Genomic DNA, 24,708 nt, shown 5'->3' on the forward strand with positions numbered 1-24,708 from the left:
CCAGGTATGGTAGACAGATATCATCATTCTCATATAAAGAAACTGAGGTTCAGAGAGATTAATTTGCACAATTGCTTTCTGACAGGAAATTGAAGTGGAAGGATGACTCCTGATCTACATGGAAAGAAAGCAATTATTTGGATGCTCTAGAGCAAAAGAAAAACCTCAGACCTATTTATTGGCTGAGACGAGACACAGAACATTTATAAACTCATGCTGTCTCAAAAGCAATATCCATTGGAGCCTGCCTGCGCATCTCTAGTAGCTTTACTGTTCATAGAAAAATGAATATTCATGTTTGTTTGGGATCTCAAACTATTATTAAATTTGCAAGCAAAAACAGGACCAATGAAGAACTGAACCAGATTATTTTTTCAGAGTGGCAAACCTAATGAAGTGTCCCAACCCCTCTATGATTTACCATTGCTGAGATTATTCCTTACCAAGGAAACACTTAAAAATTTTTTCTCCCAGAGCTCATTTGCTAGATTCCATAAATTAGCTGTTACAAAGAATCTGTATCAGAGAAATTTAAACCTACTAAGAGGCTTTTCTTCCAACCTACTAAAAAGGCACATTAAATACACAACGTTGGCCACATTTAGATAATGATGGAAAACAACAGCTGATAGCCAGTTTGGGACAAATGCCAACTGTTTCCATTTGTCTGAAAATGTCAAAATTAATTGCTACAACACTCAGTTTTCAAAGAATATTGATATCTCTAAATGAGAAAGTATGTCAACCAAAAATCCTAAAAAACAGACTAAAGATAATAGTGCCTCCCTGATCTGCAGTATTAGTTAAAAAAAAATTTTAGCGTCCCAAAGTAAACACATCTCAACAGCTTTACATATTTTCATATACTTTATTTTTTAAACTTATAATTTTGCAAGCTAGCAGTAAAATATTGTCCTCAATATTTTACTAATTAGCACCGTATACCTTTTAAAGCTAACTGGAACACTGTTTTATTTAAATGATTGTGAAGTAAAATGATCATTTCAAATACCTAATTAGTCTCAACACATGAATCATTAATTATCATTATTTTTGGCTTTATGCACAAAGATGTATTTCAAAGATGAACTTAATATTAGTATCAGTTCTGTCAATCTAACAAATCAAAGTACCACAGTTTAAAGCAATATTTAACCTCTGAAATTATTATATAATTAAAGAGGCATATAAGAAAGTTGAGAAATCACTATGAAGACAAAAGATACTGCACAACTTTAAATTTAGAATCCCTTATTTTTTAGAAGAATGAGGAAAATAATGAAAAATTTCATGGTACAAGTATTCATTACACATATGGTTTAGTATATATATGTCAGTACTCTCACGCTTTGCTTATGAGTTTGGCCTTACCAAAAAGCCATCAAAATGTCCAGGATAATTCACCGGGACAGCTGGAAGCCTGAAATAAAATTGTTCAGTGCAAATATCCTAAGCCATTCATACAATTTTAAACAGAAACCTGGACATTTAACTCCTATTTTTGTTTCCATCTGAAAACCTGTTGAAAATACGGAAAAAAATTTAACTAAACTCACATTACTTCCACATATTAAAACAAGGGGGATTTTTCATTTCCTGTTTTCTTATAAGAGCATTCTTCAGAGCTACGGGTTTAAGTTCTAAGCTACAATCCACTACTTACTAGCATGTCTGTTTTGCATACCAGTAGAATCAAGTCCAGTTTTGCCATTTGTGGATAACTATGACAAGATACAAAAGCATGTGTTTGCCATAAATAGCTCTGGCTAACAGCAAACTGCTCACACTGAACAGATCAAATTCTCTATAAGGAGAGCTGCCTGGACCACAGCCAAATCCCACTACTAATGTTTAAGACTGCTGTAACAATTTTTTTTCAAATTTGTGAAATATATTAAGAAATAGTAGCTGAAAGTTCCTAAACATGAGAAGTATTATTAAACTTTTGAAGGACATTTTACAAATTATTTTCATTATGACCAAATGTGCAATAAGAGCTTCCTGCTTCTTCTACTACTAGTCAACTAATGAGAAATGTAAACGTGAATTAAAAAATAACTACCCTAATTTATCCAGAGAACAAACCAGATATCGAAGAGTATTTATGTCAAAGTGCAAAAAAATAATTCCTGATCATATTAACACATAAGGAAATAAATAAAGCTTATAAAAGTACATCTCTATAACGTTAATATTTTGTATTAGTTGGCTTTAGGATAGGATATTTTTTAAACCAAATAAACACAACAAACTGGAAAATATCACTCAAGAATGTTGTACAAAAAAATTCTTAAATGACCAGTGCAGAGATTAATAATAGCTGTTTACCCTATGAGTCGCTTCACATGGTATTTTGCAAAATGTCCAAGGAAAACAAGGCAACGTTCTGTAACATGCCACAATTTTTATTGCAACGTGGCCATTTTTCTGAGGGTGGGGTTTGATCTCAAAAACAATGTTCCATTTAAGGCTCTTTTATACAGAAATTGCCATCTTGACTGATATTCAAAATATCTTTAGTGTCGCAAGACTTAACATGGTAAACATAAAACTCCTACACTTATTCAGTAGTGTACACTCAATGGAAAACAAAAAGGCATTAATAACAGCTATTTCTTTTAAGAAGATACGCAGGTAACAGGAATGAACACTGAGGTACTAGGATAAGTTGATGACACAGTTAACTTAATTGGCATTCCTTTTGGGTGGGGGATTAAACTCATTACAAAAAAGTGCTTTCAATGCATAGTATTATATCTGTGCTGCCATGTCACAAAAAATAGGCTTGCCAAGGCAGGTGAGGTGTATGAATGCTCAAGCCTCACAGAACTGCAATCAAGTGCAACTATAAATAATACTGAATAAAGTCTACTATCTCACCAGTGGATAATACTTTCAAGGCATTCAATTAGCTTAACCCTTTGTAGTGTTCTAAGCTATTCACATTGACATTCACATTCATTGTAGTGCTTGCTGCAAGGGAGGCATATAACCAGTTGTTTTGGCTAAAATATGGTGGGAAGGCATTCCTTGGGTTCTACATAAAAGTAACAGTATTAAACAGTCTAATGGCAATCACTGATAGGCTGCTTACATGAATGATATTTCCTTCATTCATTGTGTTGGAAGGACCCAGTGGGAAGAGGAAGAAAAAAAACCCCAAAACCTAATACTATTCCAATTGACTGAGCTGGAGAAATGGAAGCTCCTTAAGATCCAGATGGCACTTGACTGTCATTTTATAAGGGTTTTCCTTCAAGTGAAACTACTACGTTGCCTCCCAATTTCTCTCCAAGTGTTGAACGGTCCTTTATATCATCCAAGCCATTTACTTGCCACTCATGTTTAATACCTAAAAAGAAAAAACATTATCCTGTTACTTTATTATAAGTAAGAGAGGGCAATTCTTCTGCACAAAATATTCAGTGTTTGTACCTGTAAATTTCTTTTTAATGGCATCTTTAGAGCTAGCATAAATCATCTTGCTTTTTAAAGGTGCACTTTCAGGAGCCCTACAGGGGGAAAAAAAATTGTTGAATCCTATATAAAAGAAAAAGAAAGGCAAAACTGACTATGTTAATAATAATCCTTGCATTTTAAAGTACTTTTTTCTTTTGTTTTTACACACCAGAATATAAATACTAGGTCTTCTTTCTTAGACTCTTTTGTTTCGTATGTGGCATCGTACAAAGCATATCGGCAATCATTCAGAGGTAGCAACTTCACAAAAGATGTGTAGGGGTCCTCTACAGTATCACCAATGTCACCCACCAAGATCTGCTTTGCTTCCTCTACAATTATTTGTCTTTTGTCATCGCTTAAACAGAAGAGAACTGCTTTCTTTCTTTTTTTGATCTCCTCCTGTGTAGAAGATTTCCTTACTTTCATATCATTAAAAACTTTGATGACTTCATCATTCACTGTAACTCCAGAAGCCTGAAAATAAAGAAACAACAGTAATTTAGAACAAGTATTTTGGTTTTAGCCAAAATTACTGTTTGCCTAGAGAGGATTCACTTTAGTCTGGATATCAAAAGTTGCATCATACCATGCAAATAGTCCAATCAGATTTGCCACATGTTAAGTATCAGTATATGATGCACCTACGGATTCTAACTCATCCTGCCCCATTCATCCTTTTTTAAAAAGGGGTTTGGAGTGTGAAGTAATTGGCAGGTAGAGGGAAAGGGACAAATACAGGCTGTCCCATCCCCGAAATGTTTCCTATTTCACTGGGTGATGTCAGAGCTTCAGGAGCCGCAGCAAAAATACCTTCTGTATTGTGTCAACCCTGCAGGCCTTAAAAAAACACTTTCGGATTTCAGTTAATGCTTCTACTATTTTTTTCTTTAAAGTCATCCTAGCCAGGGCCCTTTCCTCATAAGGAAAGAGAATCAAGTGTGAACTCCAAACCGCCCACGGCTACAACATAATTGCCTCACAGCTCAAATGCAGACGCTTCAAAACTAACGGATCGCGTGTAAAAGCTTTTTACCGCGAGAAACCGTGTTCAAGAGTTTTCCCACCTCCTTAATCTCCCCCTAAGGGTTTTACTACAGGCCCTCAAGACCCTCACCGAAAGCGTCCAGCAAGGGCTTTACAGCACGTACCAATCTGAGAGCGCGCGTGGGAATAAAATTAGCAAGGGGAGGGCAAAAGCGGCGAGCAGGGTGGGGGCAAAGCTCGGCGGACCCTCCCGCGCCCCCGGCCGCCGCCCGGCCGCCCCACTTAGGCCCCGACCCTCGCCCCGCGCCCGGGCCCTCCCCGCCCCCAGGAATCCGAAGAGCGGCCGGCCGGGCCTGACGGCGGGAGGGCAGGCCGGCCGGTTGAAGAGAGAGCAGCGGGGCCGCAGCGCAGGAGCGCCCACCTTGGAGGCCAAAATCAGGTTAAAATGGCGGCCTCAGGCCCAGGGCCCGGCGGTGCCGCGCGGGGGGCTGTGCTCGCCGCGCCCCGGCCCCCCGACCCCCGGCCCCCCCGGTCGGCGCGCCCGCCTTACCATAGCGCCCGCGGCTGAGGCTGCGGCGGCGGCTCGGGCTCCGGCGGTGTGGCGCTGCGAAGGGAAGGAGGGGCGGCCCGGAGGCGGCGAGTGCGGGGCACGCCGGGAGTGCGGCCCAAAAGGCGGCGACCGCTCGGGGGGCTGCGGTGAGGGCGGGGCGGTCACGTGGGCACGCCCCGGGCTGGCGCTCCAGCCCGCCGGCCCCCCCGCGTCCTCGGCCTGACCCCGCGGGCGCGCGCGCGCGCGCGCAGCAGCAACCCCCGCGGACTCTGCGGCCGTGGTCCGAACCCCGGGCCCCAACGCGAAGGCCTTCAGCACCAGGGCACCACCCGTCCCGTCCGCCGGCTCGCACGGCGGGCGTTTCCACACTGCCTCCCGAGGGCCAGGGCGCAGCTCCAGGGGTTGGGCGCGTGTGAGGCGAATGGCGCTCCAAGGTGTCTCTTTTATTCGCTTGTGGTTTCCACTGAAAGGGGCTGGATTCCTACATTGTGGGTCTTTTTGGAGAACCCCCATCAGAGATGGCGCGAATTATTTAGATCTCCTTCCATCAATTCAACGAGAATAAACACTGGGGGGGGGGAGGGGGTTACCCTACTTGATTGAATTACTCAGCAAAAACAAAATGATAAACAGAGGTGGGAAATCGCTTTCTGAAAGTCTGTGGTTGGAATAATAATAATGGGGGAAATCTGGGGTAGTAACATCCCCTGGTAATATCCTTTTATAGATTAGACTTGGTAGGAAATGGATTTCACTCTCTGCTAGTAGTCTTTTCCTCAGGAGGCCACAGCTACGACAGCTGCCATCAAATAAGTGGACCCAAGAGTAGAGTCCTCCCTCTTTGGCAACCACAACCTCTTCTAGCAAAACCCATATAACTGAGCCAAGGCTCTTCTCTAACTAAACCTTTTTTATACTTGTTATGAGTATTCATCGCATTTATCATAGAAAAAATTGGCACCGTGTACTTTGAGGAAATTTTTCATGAAGATTCAATGCTTTATGAGTGTATAATGAAAATGTTTTAAATGAAACACTGTATGTGGTTATGTTTAATAAAAGGAAGGTTTCATAAAGTATTTCATTCATCAGTGTTTGGGCTAATTTATGCTACCTTTTTTCCTGAATGTTTATCATTTCTACCTTTCTTCATTTGTAAAATTGGTAATATGAATTTAAAACTCTGATTAATAGTTGAACTGATTTTGTGAAGAAAACTTGCACTAAAAGAGTAGAATTGTTGAGTGACTAAAACTGTTGGAAACAAAATAGTAAGTGAGTACAGATAAACCTTAAGGTGTACTAAGCCAGAAGTGCAGTGTAACGGCAAGAACTTCGGGTTGGGACTTGGGAAACGAGTATTAATCTTGGCACTACCCCATCTCTGTAAATTCGAAGGGCTTTCAATCCCTGCAGACCTTCATCTGTATTATAAGCTGTGATTATCTTTAAAGTCCTTTCCAGCTTTAAAATTCAGTTTCCTAGTATGCCAGTGTTTCTCAGGAAATGGGAGAGAAACCATTATGAGAGAGAACCATATGTTCTCAGCATTAAGTAAATTTAGGGATAGAAAATCATAATGAGAAGGGTCATGCCCTAGTTTGTGTGATAGATTCTTATACCCCAAAGTTAATATATTATAAATGGAGCATGTTAGGTATTGCACAGGAAACAGACCTATTTTTTATGTCCATAGCTTGTGCTTATTTTCTTAATGGGAAGATTGACTTAGTTTATTTTTATTTTATTTTATTTTTATAAATTTATTTATTTTTGGCTGTGTTGGGTCTTCGTTGCTGTGTGTGGGCTTCCTCTAGTTGCAGCGAGCGGGGCTACTCTTCGTTGCGGTGCGTGGGCTTCTCATTGCGGTGGCTTCTTGTTGTGGAGCACAGGATCTAGGCACACGGGCTTCAGTAGCTGTGGCACACGGCTCAGCAGTTGTGGCGCACGGGCTTAGTTGCTCCGCGGCATGTGGGATCATCCTGGACGAGGGCTCGAACCCGTGTCCCCTGCATTGGCAAGTGGATTTTTTACCACTGCGCCACCAGGGAAGTCCCTTAACTTAGTTTAGAGACAAAAATTGAGAAGAAATTTCCCAATGTCTAAGCATGAATCTTAAGCAAGTAGATAATAATACTTTACATTAGGTGGTACATTACAGTTTATGAAACCTTTCCCTTTCTTGATGTCTCTTGAGGCATCCAACATTTGCTCTGTATGGGTATCAGCAGTTTTCCTGGTTGAACTCTTCCTCTTAGGGTCCCCCTCCCTTCTCAGCCTTGAATTTTGCATCAAAGAGATTCTACAGGGGCTACAGCCCCAGCAGAGACCAGGTCTGGGGACACGGGGAACTAGATTAGGTGTTAGAACCTCGCCTACCAAAGCTGGGGATTCCGAAGATGTTAATCACCCCGCCCCAGCTGTGATATCAACCCTTCTCCAAGCCTCCCTGTGCCTCTCCCCTTCCCCAGAGTTCACAATTCCCATGTACTAGGATTCTTTTCCTGAAGATGTTTTCTTGTCTTTGCACATATTTCATTGCCTTGTAATCACTTGTTTACGTGTTCTGCCACCCCAGTAGACTGGAAGCTCCTTCCAGGATCTGAGTCCTACTCATCTTTGGATTTCTGGAATCTGGTACATAGTAGGTGATCAATAGATGATAAAGTAACAACTTTAAGGTGCTTTAGTGCTATAAAGAGAACAAAAATGAAGCTCCCGAAGACTGCAAGGCCTTTCTACATGCCCTTGTGAGGCCAGATCTTAGAACGTCAGAGCCAGTAACAACTCCTCACACCTGTTGTTTAAACCAGAACTTACTACCACTTGGTAAAGCGACAGCATTACCAAGCATTGCTGCATGAATTTTGGCCTCTGTGTGGTGGAGGGATCTGAGTGTCAGACATCATGTGTATCAGTTTCCTGTGGCTGCTGTAACAAATTACCACACATTTAGTGGCTGAAAACAGCACAAACTTATTGTCTTACAGTTCTGGAGGTCAGATGTGAGAAATGACTCATGGGGCTAAAAGCAGCACTTCATTGCTTTTGGAGGCTGTAGGAGGAAAATCTGTTTCCTTGCCTTTTCCAGCTTCTAGAGGCTGCCCACATTCCTTGGTTTGTGGCCCCCTGAGAGTACCTCTGCTTCAGTCATCACATCTCTGATTCTCTCTCTCCTGCCTTCCTCTTTCACTGCTAAGGACCACTGAGATCACCACTGGGTAATTTAGGATAATCTCCCATATCAAAAATCATTTACTTAACCACATCCACAAAGTCCCTTTTGCTGGACTTCCCTGGTGGCGCAGTGGTTAAGAATCCGCTTGCCAATGCAGGGGACACGGGATCGAGCCCTGGTCCGGGAAGATCCCACATGCCATGGAGCAACTAAGCCCATGTGCCACGATGACTGAGCCTGTGCTCCAGAGCCTGTGAGCCACAACTACTGAGCCCGCGTGCTGCAACTACTGAAGCCCATGTGCCTAGAGCCCATGCTCTGCAACAAGAGAAGCCACTGCAATGAGAAGCCTGCACACCACAACGAAGAGTAGCTCCCGCTCACCGCAACCAGAGGAAACCCGTGCGCAGCAATGAAGACCGAATGCAGCCAAAAATAAATACATAAATTAATTTTTTTAAAAAAGTCCCTTTTGCTATGTAGGGTAACATATTCACAGGACAGGGACATCTTTGGGGGGCCATTATTCTGCCTACCATACCACATCTGTTCTCTTTAGCAGTTTCACGCCCAAGGAAATGATTAACGGTGGGACAGAAGGACCCTGAACAATCCCGCTACTAGAAGGCACACGTCTAAATTCTAATTTTCCATTTGCTGGACCACACACGGTTGATGGCAACAAAAAACCATTAGGAACTAAGTGAGAGTAACCTCATAGAGGATGGATCAGCTCTGACACAACAGTGGTGCAATCTCGGGCCATTTCCATTTAGTTAACTGCTCCATGGCTGTTTCCTCAGGTGTAAAATGGGGCTTATGTTACCTCCTCCCTCTCAGGGTTGTGGTGAGGATCAAGTGAGATAATGTACGTGAAGCTCCTTCCAGCACAGGAAAAGGTTACCCTGGGGCCATTACCATCAGTGCAGAGTGAAGGAGAAGAGCATGATTTTACCAACTCACAGGCAAGAGTAATGAAGCAATCCCAAGTCTCACTGGTATTGTTTTGTAAGACTCAGCTAAAGTTTTTGCTCAGGATTTCGTTACAAAATTGGAAAAGTGAATACCCGTAATGCATATTCTCCCACAAAACAGACTAGATGGAGTTTCTGTGGCATGTAAAATTTCAGAATCATTTTTTCAAGTCTTAAGTAAAATAGTGAATCTGGAAGACTATGTAGATAAATTCTGTTCAAGCCCCACTCCCTGTCAAGACACATCATACTCAGCTCCCACAGCCACTTCCTGACAAAGACAAGTGTAAACGTAAGATGCTCATCACTTCCAAATGTACTTTTCTACCCACATACCTGCTTCACTGACATCTCTTTCCTAGCCCACGCCTGAGCTAAAAGACGGGTCAGGAGGGAAAGTCATGCATTTTTCTAAATCCAAGTTTGAACTTAGAACTAGAAAATAAATATTGTGGGAGATGTGTGTTGGAGTCTGATCTCTATGACTCATTCCCTGATCCACAAAACTCACTTTGTGTCTTCCATGTCTCATCCTTAGTTCTTTCTAATTTAGGAAGATGACCTCACAATAAAGGAACTTAGCAGTCTATGTCAAGGGAAGAGGTAAGAGGGTAGCAGCAGTGAATGTAGTAAGTAGTGAAATGTAATTCAAAATGGTCTCAAACTCTACATTTATAAATGCTAGTTTTCAATTTATTTACTCACAAACACATTTATCAGATCCACTATCAGTTGTTTCTGATATTAATTGAATTCGTGATAAGTAGCAACTGGTTACCTAAATTATACAAACCATACAAAAACAGCATCTGAGAAAAGAAACTTGCTAGTAATTTATTTAAGGTGGAGAGCCTTTGTTTAGCTTACTTTATTACAAAAGCTGTGGTTTTTATATCCCAGAAAATCATACAGACGTGAAAAATGTAACATACTAAAACTGTATGTTGACAGACATGAATAAGAGTAGGCAAGAGATCGAAAACCAAATCAAGAATAAGAAGAGTTTATTCATTTCATTCGTTCATTCATTCCTTTATATCATTCACTGAGCATCTCTGCTAGGGTAAAGAATGCAAGGATAAGAATAACATAATCCCTGCCTTGAAGAAAGTCAGTTCTGTGAGAATACATCAAGGAAGCCAGTATCTATGGGACAATCCCACGCATGCTCCAGTGGGGTATGTACAGGATGCCTTGGGAGCAGAAGGAAGGCCAGCTCAGTTTGGAGCGAGTTGGGTCTTTTTTCTTTTTTTTTGGCTGCGTTGGGTTTTCGTTGCTGTGCCGGGGCTTTCTCTAGTTGCGGTGAGCGGGGGCTACTCTTAGTGAGTGTGCGGGCTTCTCATTGCTGTGGCTTCTCTTATTGCGGAGCATGGGCTCTAGGCGTGCAGGCTTCAGTAGTTGTGGCACGTAGGCTCAGTAGTTGTGGCATGCAGGCTCTAGAGCGTGGGCTCAGTAGTTGTGGTGCATGGGCTTAGTTGCTCTGCAGCATGTGGGATCTTCCCGGACCAGGGCTCGAACCCGTGTCCCCTGCATTGGCAGGTGGATTCTTAACTACTGCACCACCAGGGAAGTCCCACGAGTTGGGTCTTAAGGGATAAGTGGAAGTTAACTAGGCAGATAGGGACAGGACATTCAAAGCAGAGGGAACCAAATGTACAAAGCCTCAGCAGTACCAGTATAAAGCACAAGAAACCCCAAGTTGCTAGCTACGACTGGAGCCTATGAGCTTGGTAGAGAGTGAAGATGGAGTGGTAGGAGGTACCAGTTCTTGTGAGCTTTGTATACAACTGTACAGTCAGAATTGTATTCTGCAGGGCATGAGGGAGACTATAAAGACTTTTCAGAGGTGTTTTTTTTGTGTGCGCTCCGGCCCGCCCGTCAAACGCTGCCAGGCTCACGGGCGGGGCGCAGCCTGCGGGTTCGGGGAAACTTTGTCACCCTGGTCCTGGAGAAAGCAGCGTCCTGCTTGCTGGGCAGCTCGCAGGGCGGGGACCTGGCCTGCAAGGAGGAACAGGGAGCAGAGGAGTACCTCACAGACCAGAGTGGCTGCTCCAGTAATAAAGAACCCCTTTTGAGGTGTTGTGATGCACGGAGGGACTTGGTGTTCTTCGGGCTGAACGGCAAATTAAAGATAACTTGCGAGAGGTCAAAGCCCAGATTCACAGCTGCATAACTCATCACCGGGAATGCCTTCGAAGCCATGAGGTGTGGCTGTATGAACAGGTAGATCTCATCTATCAGCTTAAAGAGGAGATGCTTCAGCAGGAGGTCCAACAACTCTACTGGTTTCTGGGCCAGTTCAACTGTCTTATTCATCAGCTGGAGTGCGCCCAAAACAAAGATCTAGCCAATCAAGTCTCCGTGTGCCCGGGGAGACTGGGCGGTTTGACCCTCAAACCTGAAGATTCGACTGTCCTATTCTTTGAAACCGATAATAACTGCCCTGCACCAGGCAATCACCACGTTTGGGTCTCTCAAGACCATTCAAATTCCTGAGCACCTGATGGCTCATGCTAGTTCAACAAATATTGGGCCCTTCCTGGAGAAAAGAGGCTATATCGCATCGCCAGAGCAGAAGTCAGCATCCAGCACCACAGCGGTCCCTCTCAGCGAATGGCTCTTTGGAAGCAAACCTGCCAGCGGTTGCCAGGCTCCTTACATGCCCAGTACCAATCTGCAGGACTGGCTCACCCAAAAGCAGACCTTGGAGAATAGTCAGACTTCTGCTAGAGCCTGCAATTGCTTCAATAATGTCTGGGGCAACCTAAAGGACTTGGAAAACTGGCTCCACAAGAGTCAGCAACAAGAAGTTTCTTTTGCTGGTAAACAAGTTACCAAAAGTGTAACAGCTATTCTACTACCAGTTCTTACTCCAGTGAAATTGAAAAGGTTGGAGATCTAGTGCTTCTTGATCAAGATGAGGTGGAGCTTTCTGATTGGCTAGCGACTCCCCAGGAACCCTATAAGCTTGAGAAGCCTGGGAATGGCAGCTGTGAAACCAGTGAGAAGTTTAAGCTCTTGTTCCAGGTGTTCCAGGAGTCCTATGGTGTGAATGATTGGCTCATCAAGCCTGATTCCTGTACCAATTTTCAGGGTAAACAGCCCAAAGGTGTGGAGATTGAGAACCTGGGCAATCTGAAGTGCCTGAATGGCCACTTGGAGGCCCCTTGGGAGTGGATCCCAGCATGATTGGGATCTCAGCATGATTGGCTGAGGATTGGCTTGTCCAGAATCATCAAGGCCCATGTAAAGTAGAGGAGGTCTGCAGAGCCAATGAGCCCTGTACAAGCTTTGCAGAGTGTGTGTGTGATGAAAATTTTTAGAAGGAAGCTCTGTGTAAATGGCTTCTGAAGAAAGAAGGAAAGGATAAAAATGGTATGCCTGTGGAACAAAAACCTGAACCTGAGAAGCATAAAGATTTCCTGAATTTGTGGTTCTGTCCATCCAGAAGAGAGGAAACAGAACAAGCAAAGGCACCAAAGGCAATGGCTTCTTCTAGAATTGCTGATTCCTTCCAAGTCATAAGGAACAGTCCCTTGTCAGAGTAGCTCATTACCCCCTCATGCAAAGAAGGATGTCCCAAGGAAGTGCCTCTTACAGAGGACAGAGCTGGCATACCAAAGCTTACAAGCCACTTGGCCACTTCCTGGTGTCCCTTTAACACAGCTGACTGGGTCTTGCCAGGAAAGAAGACGGGAAATCTTAGCCAGTTATCCTTAGGAGAAGACAAATGGCTACTTCAAAAGAAGACCAAGGAAGTATTACTTAATTCGCTCCTACAGGAGGAACACAACTTTCCCCCAGACTGTTACGGCCTCCCAGCAGTTTGTGGTCTCTTTGCCTGTATGCAGCTTAAAGTTGATAAAGAAAAATGGTTGTATTGAACTCCTCTACAGATGTGAAGGAATGGAGTACTAGAGTCAGACAAATTTTCTGCAGATTATCACAAATCCATGAGCTGAGTGACTGCGGCTTGCCAAATCATTGCGTTTCTGGGTCTGATGTAGTTCCTTTTCTGCCTAATTTTGAACTAGTGAAGAGACATAATAAGCCATCAAATTATGAGTTACTGTGTAAAAGAAAAAGGCCGTTTGTTGACGCTGAGGTGATTCAGTTTCTTCTTACAGAAGTATTAATTCATCCCTACACTAGAAACACAGCATCGTAGTGGGTAGGTCTTTTTCATAAGCCTCCATGGCTCCTTAGTTTGGGTTGTTGTTAGAAGTACATTAAAGCACTGTAGTTTTAAAAATGAAATAGTTCTATAATCAAGGTGTGTTGATGTATTCTAATACTAGTAAACTTACCTAACCTTTTGATTTCCCTTCTTTGAATGCTTCCCTTGTTGTCGGTTTTCTTCCATTAACGGTGAATTCTTCTGTTTAATTAATATAATTTAATATATTTTAATATAATATAATATATTTCACACAAATAATTAACCTTGACAGTATAGTGGTTTTTTCTTACCAAAACATGTATTAACAATCTTGGCAATTTTTGACATTAATTACAAAAAATTTTAGCTTACATGCCAGATTCTACATTATTTTTCTTTTTTTGAAACGAACTCAGCTATTGCAAGTTTCATCTTAATTCCCTCCTCTAAACGTTATTATTTAAGTATCTAGACAGCTCTTTCAGAAGGGCTCCATATTGCTTGAAGCCTATATTCAGGGTAATCCTAGCCTCTTTCAAAATATTCTGAAGAACTACAGGCAGAAGAGCCCCAGTGCTGACTAATCAAAAAGCAAAAGGCAAGACATGTTGGAAATGTAGTACTTGAATTATTCACTATCCTAAGTGTTACTGGTGCATCCTGTGTAAATGGAAGCTGAACTGGACACCCGGTGCTTTTAACTAGGCATAAATTAAATGTCCTCTCACTGCAAGCATAGCATACCTATACCTTATAATGCAGTGACATTTTAGTGAATAGGCTGTTTTGAACACTGTGCCTTGGGGTGTTTATTGAAGCTTTATGAAAACTATTGATGTTTCCTTAGTATCCTTAAAGTTATGTCCGTGCTTTAAAAAGTTTCTCTGTAGGAGAGAAATGGTATTTATACCATGTTTTAAAATTCTGTAAGATGAGACATCTTAGTTGCTTTCCAGGCTTTTAAACTATTAAGCTGCTCAACTTGCCTATATGTTATTGGAAATACTTTAAAAGTTTGTGATGTGGTCATCTAGAAAGCCCTTTTGGGGAAACTTCACAGTCCCAGTGTCATTGCCATACAACTTCCTTAGAATTCTTCAACCACAGCTGAAACAAGCCTATTGTTTTTTAGTTCCCCCCGATACCATTTAGAACTTTAAAACTAAAGGTGGTGGGTAAAAACTTAAGGAGTCTTTCCATTATCTTAGGTTGCAGGAAGCTTTGTAGTTTTTGAGGTTTAACACACTGTGTATCACTAAATTAATATTAATCACTATGCTAATGAGTATGTAAAACACTGTTTTGCGTTGATGCATTTTGTACCTCCCTCCATTAAAAGCATAAGAACCAGAAAAAAAAGTTGTTTTTTTAATAACAGCTATGTTGAGATATTGTTCACATACAATAAAATTCATCATTTTAAAGTGCACCATTCAATGTTTTTGAGTATATTCGTAGTTGTGCAACCATCACCACAATCTAGTTTTAGAACATTTTAATCACCCCCCAAAAGAAAACCCCATATCCATTAGCAGTCCCTCCACATTCCCTCCTCCCCTCGGGCCCTGGCAACCACTAATCTAGATTTTTGTAGATTTTCCTTTGTGAACATTTCAGACGAGTGGAATCATATGTAGTCTTTGTGGCTGACTTCTTTCACTTAGCAAAATGTTTTCAAGGTCATCCATGTTGTAGTATATGTCAGTAATTCATTCTTTTTTATGGTCAAATAATATTCTGTTACATGGATATACCCATTTGCTTTATCCCATTCCTCAGCTGATGGGCATTTCGGTTGTTTGCCACTTTTTGGCTATTGTGAATATTGCTACCATGAACATTTGTGTACAAATTTTTTGTGTGAACGTATATTTTCATTTCTTTGGAATATGCACTGAGGAGTGGAATTACTGGGTCATATGGTAACTTCATTTTAAACCATGTCAAACGTTTCTAAAGTGGCCACACCATTTTACAATCTCACCCACAATGTACAAGGGTTCCAATTTCTCTATATCCTTACCAACACTTACTATTGTTTGTCTTTTTTATTTTAGCCATCCCCTGTGAGTGTGAAGTGGTATCTTATTGTGGTTTTGATGTGGATTACCCTAACGGTTAATGCTGAGTATCTTTTCATGTGCTTATCGGCCATTTGTACACCTTCTTTGGAGAAATGTCTATTAATATCCTTAGTCCATATTTTTCATTTTTGTCTTTTTATTGAGTTGTAAGAGATTTTTAAAATGTATTCTGGATATGTCCCTTATTAGACATATGATTTGCAGAAACATTCTCCCATTCTGTGGATTGTGGGCTGTCTTTTCACTTTGCTAATGGTGCCCTTTTTTTTTTAATTGAAGTATAGTTGATATAGAATATTATATTTCTTAATGGTGTCCTTTGAAGCTGAAAACTGAAATTTTGATAAAGTCACGTTTATCTAGTTTTTCTTCTGCTGCTTGTACTTTTGGTGTTATAAGAAACCATTGCCTAATCTAGGTTTATAAAGTTTACTCCCATGCTTTTTGTTTTTTTCTAAGAATTTTACAGTTCCAGCTTCACAGATAGGTCTATGATCTATTCTGAATTAATTTTTTAGAATGTCAATGTAGGGAGGGGTCCAACTTCATTCTTTTGCATGTGGATATCCAGTTGTCTCAGAACCATTTGCTGAAAAGATTATTCTTTCCCTTAAATTTGTTTTTTAAATGCTGTTATAGGGATGCTGGCAATGACATTCTAAAATGCTATCAACTCTCAGATTTGACTGCTTGCTGACGAATTAAATTGACAACAAGAAAGGAATTTCTCTTGTATTTTACAACTAGATTACTTGTGTGTCTGAGAATTAATTTCTCAATAAGCATGTCAGGAATGTAGTTTTGTTTTCTAAGTATTGAGTTTTCTACTGTACACCAGAAAATGTGCTTGGCGCTGAGTGTAAAATGAACAAAACAGACACAGTCCCTGCCTTCATGGATCCTGTAGTCTAGTGAGAAATTAACAGGGGGTCCTGATAATAGTTTAGGGAAATTGAGGAGGGTTTCTCTGGTTGAAGAGTCCCCCCAAAAAACAACAGCATGGAAAGAAGACTGAGCAAGGAAGGAGCTTGACGTTTGGGGGAAAATAAGAGGCCACTGGAGCTACAATGTTCCAGACAAGGAGAGAGATACAAGATGAGGCTGAATAAGTGGTCAGGGCCGGTGAATGGGGGACCTGTAAATCATTTCCCAAACCGTCCGTGAAGGCTCCCGGTGTCCCAGCAATCTCTCAGGGCGCCGCGTTTGCTTTGAATTTTAAGGGAAACATAGCGCCATCTGTCGGACACAAAGGGAACTACTCAATCGTGCTGGTTTACACTTCAATTTCAGATGCCTCTACATTCCATCGAGGGGTTCTCCGCAGTTGGTGTGATAAAAAGCAAGTCCCTCGGGAAAATCAGTGTGGAGCTGGAAATGAGAGTGATTGTATCCAACCCGATTCCAAGGTTTGAGAACTTAAGCAGTGCCCAGCAGGTGCAAAGCTGCTAAGACATAAATATTGTTTGGACCTAATTACTTAATAAACAGAACTGGTAGGTATTTCTTCTGCCCCACGAATGCCCTGAAAAAACTATTATGATATTAAGGCCACCGTGAACGGAGAAAAGTTGGGAGCCTCTACTGTTAAGGATTTTGGGACTTTATTCCAAGTGTTACAGGCAGTTATTAAAAGGTTTGAAACAGGGAGAGTGACATGGAGGCTTTAATTTTTTCTAGTAAAGTGATATTTTAAAAATCTAGACATTTTACCTAAAGTGATTTTGCTTTCAATTACTTGTTCAATTATAAAAATGTCTTAGTTTTAAACTCTAATTAAGGACTCCAGTGTTTTCCTCCCTAACAGACACTTTTGCCCCAAGGTGAAGAGACCAATCAGGAACCCAAGCAGAGGTGGGCTTCTTTCACTGGCTTAAAATTGTTCCTCCCTCCACAAACTGTCCACAAAAAGGAGAGAAGGGGCAGGACCCACTACTCTGATGGCTCTTGGTTCACTTAATGTTGGAAAGTATGGAACAGAATTTTAAACATAGATTAGGCCTGGAAAGCTGCCTCCTTTTTAAGTTGCTTGAAATTTGTATCCTCTCAAATGGATTTGACAGTTGTAGCAGAGATTGCTGGTCCTATCAGTGTCCACTGGCCCCCTTCTACTTTAGTAAAAGAGCATCAGTCTCCATTTTATTTGGAGTTATGCCCCCCTCCCCACCTAACAGACTGAATTTTCCAGCCTCTTTTGACTAGGAGATGTGGCCATGTGACCAATTGAACCGACGATATGTGACCTTCCCAGAAGGCTGCTTAAAAGGAGCTGAGTTAGCTGGAAGGTGTATTCTCTTTGCCCTTCTGCCCTTCCTTCTTTTGGCTTGTGGCACAGACTTGGTGGTTGGAGTACTACCAGCCCTCTCGGACCATGAGATGAAACTTGAGAATGAAAGCCAGATGCTAGGGTGATGGAGCAGAAAGATAGGGGGAGCCTGTGTCTCTGATAACTGTGGAGCTACCATACTAGTCCTGGATAGCCTTCCTCTGGACTTATATATGTTAACCTAAAACAAATAGATATTTCTCCAGCAAAGATGGGTTTATTCAGGATCAGCAAAGAATTGCAATTCAGGGTCTGCAACCATGGTGAGCCCCATGTAGTTCCTCTCGGGGCAAGGGAAGGAGAATGCTTTTTACTTTTATTTATTTATTTTTTGGCCACGTTGCGCAGCTTGCTGGATCTTAGTTTCCCAACTAAGGGATTGAACCCCGGGCCACAGCAGTAAAAGCTCAGAGTCCTAACTATTGGACCATCAGGGAACTCCCCAGAGAATGCATTTTATATGAAAGGAAGTGGGCGGACTATAGTAAACAAAGGGTCTGTGGTTTTTCATTGGCTGAGTCCTTGCAGGAAAGAAAAGTCTTTCTTCTTCCTCTGGGGGCTCTGCTAACCTCACAGGGCATGAGAGCTCCCCTTTTTGGTCTCCCAACTTTATTTAATAGAGGTTCTGTTGATTCATTTTTCATATACATATTTGACAGAGAAATTTCTGTCTTATTCAAGCCTCTGTTACTTGGCCTGGACTGTTTTTTGTTTTATGCCACAAAATCGATCCTAATTGTCCTCACGTATGATTACCCAAAATAAGGTCGCAGCCATTGAACCGTTTCCCAAGGTGGGGATTGCCAGTTTCACAGATGGGTTTTATTCAGTATCAAAGAATATTTTTTTTCTCTGGAAACTATTTCAGCCCCAACTTTATTCTCAATATTTTTGGCCAGTGCCCTCCTTTGTCATTATTTAGGCAGGAGAGAGAGACAGAGAGAGAGGTGGGGGGGTGGGGGGTGGCGGGGGGGAAGGAAATCCTTTCCCATCTTGATATAAAAATATTTTCTTATATATTCTTCAAATAATTTTGAAGTTTTGTTTTTTGCATTTAGGCTTCTAATTGAGTGACTCTGAAGGAACATCATAGAAGAGCACCAGAGAACAGGCTTTTATTGGGCTATCCAAAATGCTCAAGAGGAATGATTGTGTGGTTGGCTGGGTCTTATGACAATCTTTGTCCTTGGAAACCCCTTTCCAAACCAATGAGGACAGTATGCCTTGGCTGTGTAGAAACATACTTTTTGACCCAAATTTGAAAAACCCTATGAAGTAGGAATAACCAAAGGAAGTACTTGAAATTATTAAAAGATTTTTAAAACCCTTGGTCCTCTTTTGACCATTTATCCTTTTTGGCGGTAGCTCAGAATATTTTAAAAAATGTAATGATTGCATTATTTATCTACGTAAGATAATTTGCTTAAGCCTTCATCTCGAAAGTTTGCCCTTCAAGATTCTGCCCCTGGAATTCCTACCTTCAAACATGCCCATTTAGAGAGACAAAGAGCTCTTGTTATGTTTGGGGTGGGGGAGTGGAAGATGTTTTTGAATCTACTAGGAAAGAGTTCAAGCTCAGAGTCTTTGATCTGCTGGGATTTCTAACACATGTGAACCCTCAACACACTTTCTCTAATTCTACCAGATGTAGTCAAGTTGTTCAGAGAGAGTCCATCAACTCATAAGTTGCTTTAGTTAGAGATCTCTTGCTTTATATTATACAGGATGGATTTCCAGATGTTCTTTTGATTTGTAGTTTGCTCATTTCCCTCCAAGAAATTGTCAAGAAATGGTCTGGACTGGCGGACCCTTTATCTTTGTTTGCCCTAAGAGCTGGCATTGTTAGGGCACTCGGTAAGTTAAATACAGTATTTTGCAGACTCTGACACTGTTATTGTTTAGACTTTAGAGAGAAAAAGAGCCGAGTTGAAATGGAAGAAGAGTATTAGGAAAGAAGCAGATGGCTTGAAAAAAAATTTTTTTTTTCTTCCTCTGAAATAAAATGAGACTGCCCAGCCTTACTGAGATCCAGGAGATCTCAGGATGAAGTTAAATATGCTGTTGTAATACGACCCAGCACACATCTCTTGGCTTTCTTTCCTGCAGATTCAACAGCCATGCTATTTTACTGAGTATCCACTATGTGCCTGGCACTTTATTGGCCCAACTCTTTCTACAGAAAGGCTTAACCGACTCATTACTAACTCTAATGGTAAAGTAAGCAGAGAATTCAGTGATAGTCCTTGAAGCAGACATGAAAGTGTTCAGAGGTACATTCTGGTTGTATCTGTTTATCTGTCCTTTCAATTAAGAAGAGATACTTGAGACTTAGGAGACATTCTCATTTCTACCAGTTCTCAAATTTAATGACCAAAAATAAGCACCATTATAAAATGAGATGGAGAACATTGAATACTCGATTGTCTCTGCAGCTTCCATTTTGCCCTGAGAGAGGCAAAAATACTTCATTCATGAGCTTACGTCACTGGCATATTTCTCATCATTTGATCCAAAGACTAGCATCAGTATCCAAGAACTTTGAAAGTGTTAGTCTTTTGCTACCACGATCTTGCAGACTGAATCATTCTGAATCATATTGCTTTTTTAACCTTTCAAATGGAAATTTGCAAGCTTCGGATGAACACAGAAGAACAACAGAGATGGAATAGTTGAATAAAGTTCAGGAGTAGGGTAGAATCTGAAACAACGAGAAAATGACTGTAGGGGTAGTTCCATCCATTTGTTTATTTACACTGAAAATTCTTCCAGAAAAAAAAAAAGTTTAAAGTTGCTTAAAAGACACAGGGTTGAGCTATCAGTATATTACATTTTAATTTTCAAAAGGGCACAGGGATGGTAAAACAATAAAGTTTAGCCTTAAGTTTCCTGGTGGTCAAGGCAAAAGGGAAAGTCCTTGAGTTAAATAGTTCTAATTAGCTAATAAGAAGAAGCATAAAGTTTGTAAGGAGAAAGTTTTTTCTGGGACTAAATTCTAAGAGGAATTCGTTTAAATAAAAAAATTAAAAGTTGAATAATATATGTGAGGCGTTTTTGCATGCTTTTTTCTCATTTAATTCTCACAAAAGTACTGTGAAGCATAGTGCGTCATCTTCGTCTTACAGATGAGGAAACTGAGGATCAGAGCAGTTATGTTGACTGGACACAGCCGGGCTTTGAACCCTGATATAGCTGAATTGAAAGCCTACACTATGCACCACACTGCCTCTCAGTGGACACTCATGTATATTGTGTAGTTTTGGACTGTGAGTTCAGTTTCAGTGGGGCTTTATCTGTGGCAATATTCTGCAGCCTGTATTGAGGCATAGTCCATCCAGAATAGTTTTACATTTGTTTCTGTTAGGCACTTCAGGTATGACTAGTCCCCAAGGGCTTCTTTTTCTAGGATCTTGAGGTGAGACCTTAGATTATTAACTTGAGACTTTTCCTCTTTTCTAATGGATGCATTTAGTGCTATAAATTTCCCTCTTAGATCTGCTTTAGCTGTGTCCCACAGATCTTGATATGTTGTTTATTTCATTTTCATTCCGTACAATTTTTTTTTTTTACTTCTCTTGATACTTCCTTTTTAAAATCTTTCTTTCTTTTTTAGATTTATTAATTTATTTTTGGCCATGTTGCGGCACACGGGATCTTTGTTGAGGCATGCAGGATCTTTCATTGTGGCGCACGGGCTTCTCTCTAGTTGTGGCATGAGAGTTTTCTCTAGTGGCATGCAGGCTCCAGGGCACGTGGGCTCTGTAGCTGTGGCGCATGGGTTCCAGAGCGAATGGGCTCTGTAGTTTGCAGCACTCAGGCTCTCTAGTTGAGGTGTGCAAGCTCAGTAGTTGTGGCGTGTGGGCTTAGGTGCCCTGCAGCATGTGGGATCTTAGTTCCCTGACCAGGGATCAAACCTGCGTCCCCTGCATTGCAAGGCGGATTCTTTACCACTGGACCACCAGGGAAGCCACTTGATACTTTCTTTTTGAAGTACGTTCTTTAGTTTCCAAGTGTTTGGAGATGTTGTTATGTTTGCATTGTTGATTTCTAGTTTGATCCCATAGTGGTCACAGAACACACTCTGTATGATTTCAGTTCTTTTAAATTTGCTGAGGTTTGTTTTATGGGCCAGGATATGGTCTATCTTCCTATATGTTCTGTGGTTATATTAAGAGAATGTATATTCCACTGTTGTTGGGTGGAGTGCTCTATGAATGTTGATTAGATCCTATTGGTTGATGATGTTGTTTAGTTCTATATCCTTGAAGATTTTCTGCCTAGTTGTTCTAATTTTTTTTAAATAAATAAATAAATTTATTTATTTATTTATTTATGGCTGCACTGGGTCTTTGTTGTGGTGCGTGGGCTTCTCATTGCAGTGGCTTCCCTTGTTGCGGAGTGTAGGCTCTAGGCATGTGGGCTTCAGTACTTGTGGCTTGCAGGCTGTAGAGCGCAGGCTCAGTAGTTGTGGTGTACAGGCTTAGTTGCTCTGCAACATGTGGGATCTTGCTGGACCAGGGCTCGAACCTGTGTCCCCTGCATTGGCTCGAACCCGTGTCCCCTGGATTCTTAACCACTGTGCCACCAGGGAAGTCCTGTTCTACTAATTCTTGAGAGAGGGATGTTGAAGTCTCCACTTTTAACTGTAGATTTGTCTCTCTTTCCGGTTCTATTAGTTTTTGTTCCACATGTTTTGCAGCCCTAAATGCATACACATTTAGAATTACCATTCTTGGTGAATTGATCTTTTTATTATCATATAATGGCCCGCTCTGTCTTTGATAATCTTCATTGCTCTTAAGTCTACTTTATCTGATATTAAAACAGCCACTCCTGGTTCTCTCTCTTTTTTTTTTAACTTATTTATTTATTTTGGCTGCACTGGGTCTCATTTGCGGCATGCAGGATCTTTAGTTGCGGTATGCGGACTTCTTAGTTGAGGCATGCAGGACTCTTAGTTGCGGCATGCCTGTGGGATCTAGTTCCCCGACCAGAGATCAAAGCTGGGCCCCCTGCATTAGGAGTGTGGAGTCTTACCCACTGGACTACCAGGGGAGTCCCACTCCTGGTTTTCTTTTATCAATGTTTGCATGCTATATCTTTTTCCACCCTTTTAACTTTCAAGCTACCTATACAGTTAAATTTGAAGTGAGTTTCTCATAGACAGCATATAGTTAGGTCATGTTTCTTAATCCATTTTGCCAATCTCTTTTTTATTAATAGTCTATTTGAGCACTTTTAGGTTTACAGAAAAATAGAGCAAGGAGTACAATGTTCTCATATAGTTCCTAACCTCAGTTTTCTGTGTTAGTATTATGGTCCATTAGTGTGGTATATTTGTTATAATTGGTAAGTCAATATTGATACACTATTATTAACTGAAGTCCAGAGTTTACATTAGGATTCACTCTTTGTGTTGTGTGTTGTATGGGTTTTAACAAATCTATAATGACATGTAGCCACCATTATAGTATCATACAGATTAGTTTCGCTGCCCCTTAAACCTCCTGTGCTCCACCTATTCATCCCACCCTTCTCCCTAACCTCTGGCAACCCCTGATCCTTTTACTATCTCAGCAGGTTTGCCTTTTCCAGAATGTCATATAGTTGGAATCATACAGTACGTAACTTTTTCAGATTGGCTTCTTTCACTTAGTAATATGCATTTAAGGTTCTTCCGTGTCTTTTGACGCTTTGATAGCTCATTTCTTCTTAGCATTGAATAATACTCCATTTGTCTATTTGTACCACGGTTTATTTATCCATTCACCTACTGAAGGACATCTTGGTTGCATCCAGGTTTTGCAATTATGAATAAAGCTGCTTATAAACATTCGTATACAGGTCTTTGTGTGGACATAAGTTTTAAGTTTTCAATTTCTTTGGGTAAATAACAAGGAGTGTAGTCGCTGGATATGTTTTGTAGGAAACTGCCAAACTTTCTTCCAAGGTGGCTGTACCATTTTGCATTCCCACCAGCAATGAACGAGAGTTGCTGTTACTCCATATGCTCCGCAGCATTTGGTGTTGTCCTTGCTCTAGACTGTGGCCATTCTAATAGGTCTATAGTGGTGTCTCGTTGTTCAATATGCATTTCCCTGATATATGATGTGGGGCATCTCTTTATATGCTCATCTACCATCTATATATCTTCTTTGTTGTCTTAAGGTCTTTAGTCCATCTTTAAATTGGGTTGTTCATTTTCCTATTGTTTTGTTTTGAAGAGTTCTTTGTATACTTTGGATAATAGTTCTCCAAAAATGTCCATGTCCTAATCCCTGGAATCCCTGTGAATATGTTACTTACATGGCAAAAGAGACTTAAAAATGTGATTAATCTAAGGACTTTGAATGGGGGAATTATCCTAAATTGTCTGGGTGGGTGTAATCTAATTACATGGGTCCTTAAAATCCGAGAACCTTTGCTGGCAGTGGTCAAGGAAGATGTGACAATAAAGAAAGACACAGAGAAATGTAATGTTGGTAGCTTTGAAGACGGAGGATGGGGCCATGAGCCAAGGAATGTGGGTGACCTCATGCAAACAGAGCCTTCAGAGCCTCCAGAAAGGAAAGCAGCCCTTTGGAAACTTCATTTTAGCCCAGTGAGACTCCTGTCAGACTTCTAGAACTAAATTTGCATTGTCTAAGCTGCTAAATTGGTGGTAATTTGTTACAATATCAGTAGAAATCTAGTACACTGAAACTTTCTATTTTTCCATCTGTTTCAAGTGTGTTTATAATTACTTATGAAGCATTTTTATCATGACTGCTTTAAAATCTCCGTCAAATAATTCTAACAGGTTACCTTGGTGTTGCCATTTTTTTTTTTCTCCTTCAGTTTGAGCTCTTCCTGGCTCTTGGTATGAATACTTTTTGATTGCATCATGGACATTTTTGCATTATGAGACTCTGGATCTTATTTAAACCGTTCGTCAGGAGCTGGCTTTCTCTGACCCCACTGACAGGAGAAGCTGGGGCTGAACCTTGTGACTGCCAGA

At 41.1% G+C, this 24,708-nt stretch overlaps 1 protein-coding gene and 1 pseudogene across 2 annotated transcripts; one reads left to right on the plus strand and one right to left on the minus strand.

Annotated features, from left to right (window-relative positions):
* Window positions 1-853: 853 nt before the first annotated feature.
* On the minus strand, window positions 854-5,164 carry CFL2 (cofilin 2). Of its 2 annotated transcripts, none has more exons than XM_032624072.1 (4): window positions 4,997-5,164; window positions 3,629-3,936; window positions 3,436-3,512; window positions 854-3,352 (listed from the first exon to the last, which is right to left on the minus strand). In XM_032624072.1, the coding sequence occupies exons 1-4, from the start codon at window positions 4,997-4,999 to the stop codon at window positions 3,240-3,242; spliced, it is 501 nt and encodes a 166-aa protein (XP_032479963.1). In that variant the 5' UTR covers window positions 5,000-5,164; the 3' UTR covers window positions 854-3,239. The 2 variants fall into 2 exon arrangements, with proteins under 2 accessions (XP_032479963.1, XP_032479964.1); XM_032624073.1 differs by lacking the exon at window positions 4,997-5,164 and adding an exon at window positions 4,049-4,218 and having other exon boundaries at window positions 855-3,352.
* Window positions 5,165-9,040: 3,876 nt separating this feature from the next.
* LOC116748609 lies at window positions 9,041-13,050 on the plus strand (annotated as a pseudogene).
* The last annotated feature ends 11,658 nt before the right edge of the window (window positions 13,051-24,708 follow it).

This window comes from Phocoena sinus, chromosome 2 (genome assembly GCF_008692025.1).
Source record: "Phocoena sinus isolate mPhoSin1 chromosome 2, mPhoSin1.pri, whole genome shotgun sequence".
NCBI lineage: Eukaryota > Metazoa > Chordata > Mammalia > Artiodactyla > Phocoenidae > Phocoena > Phocoena sinus.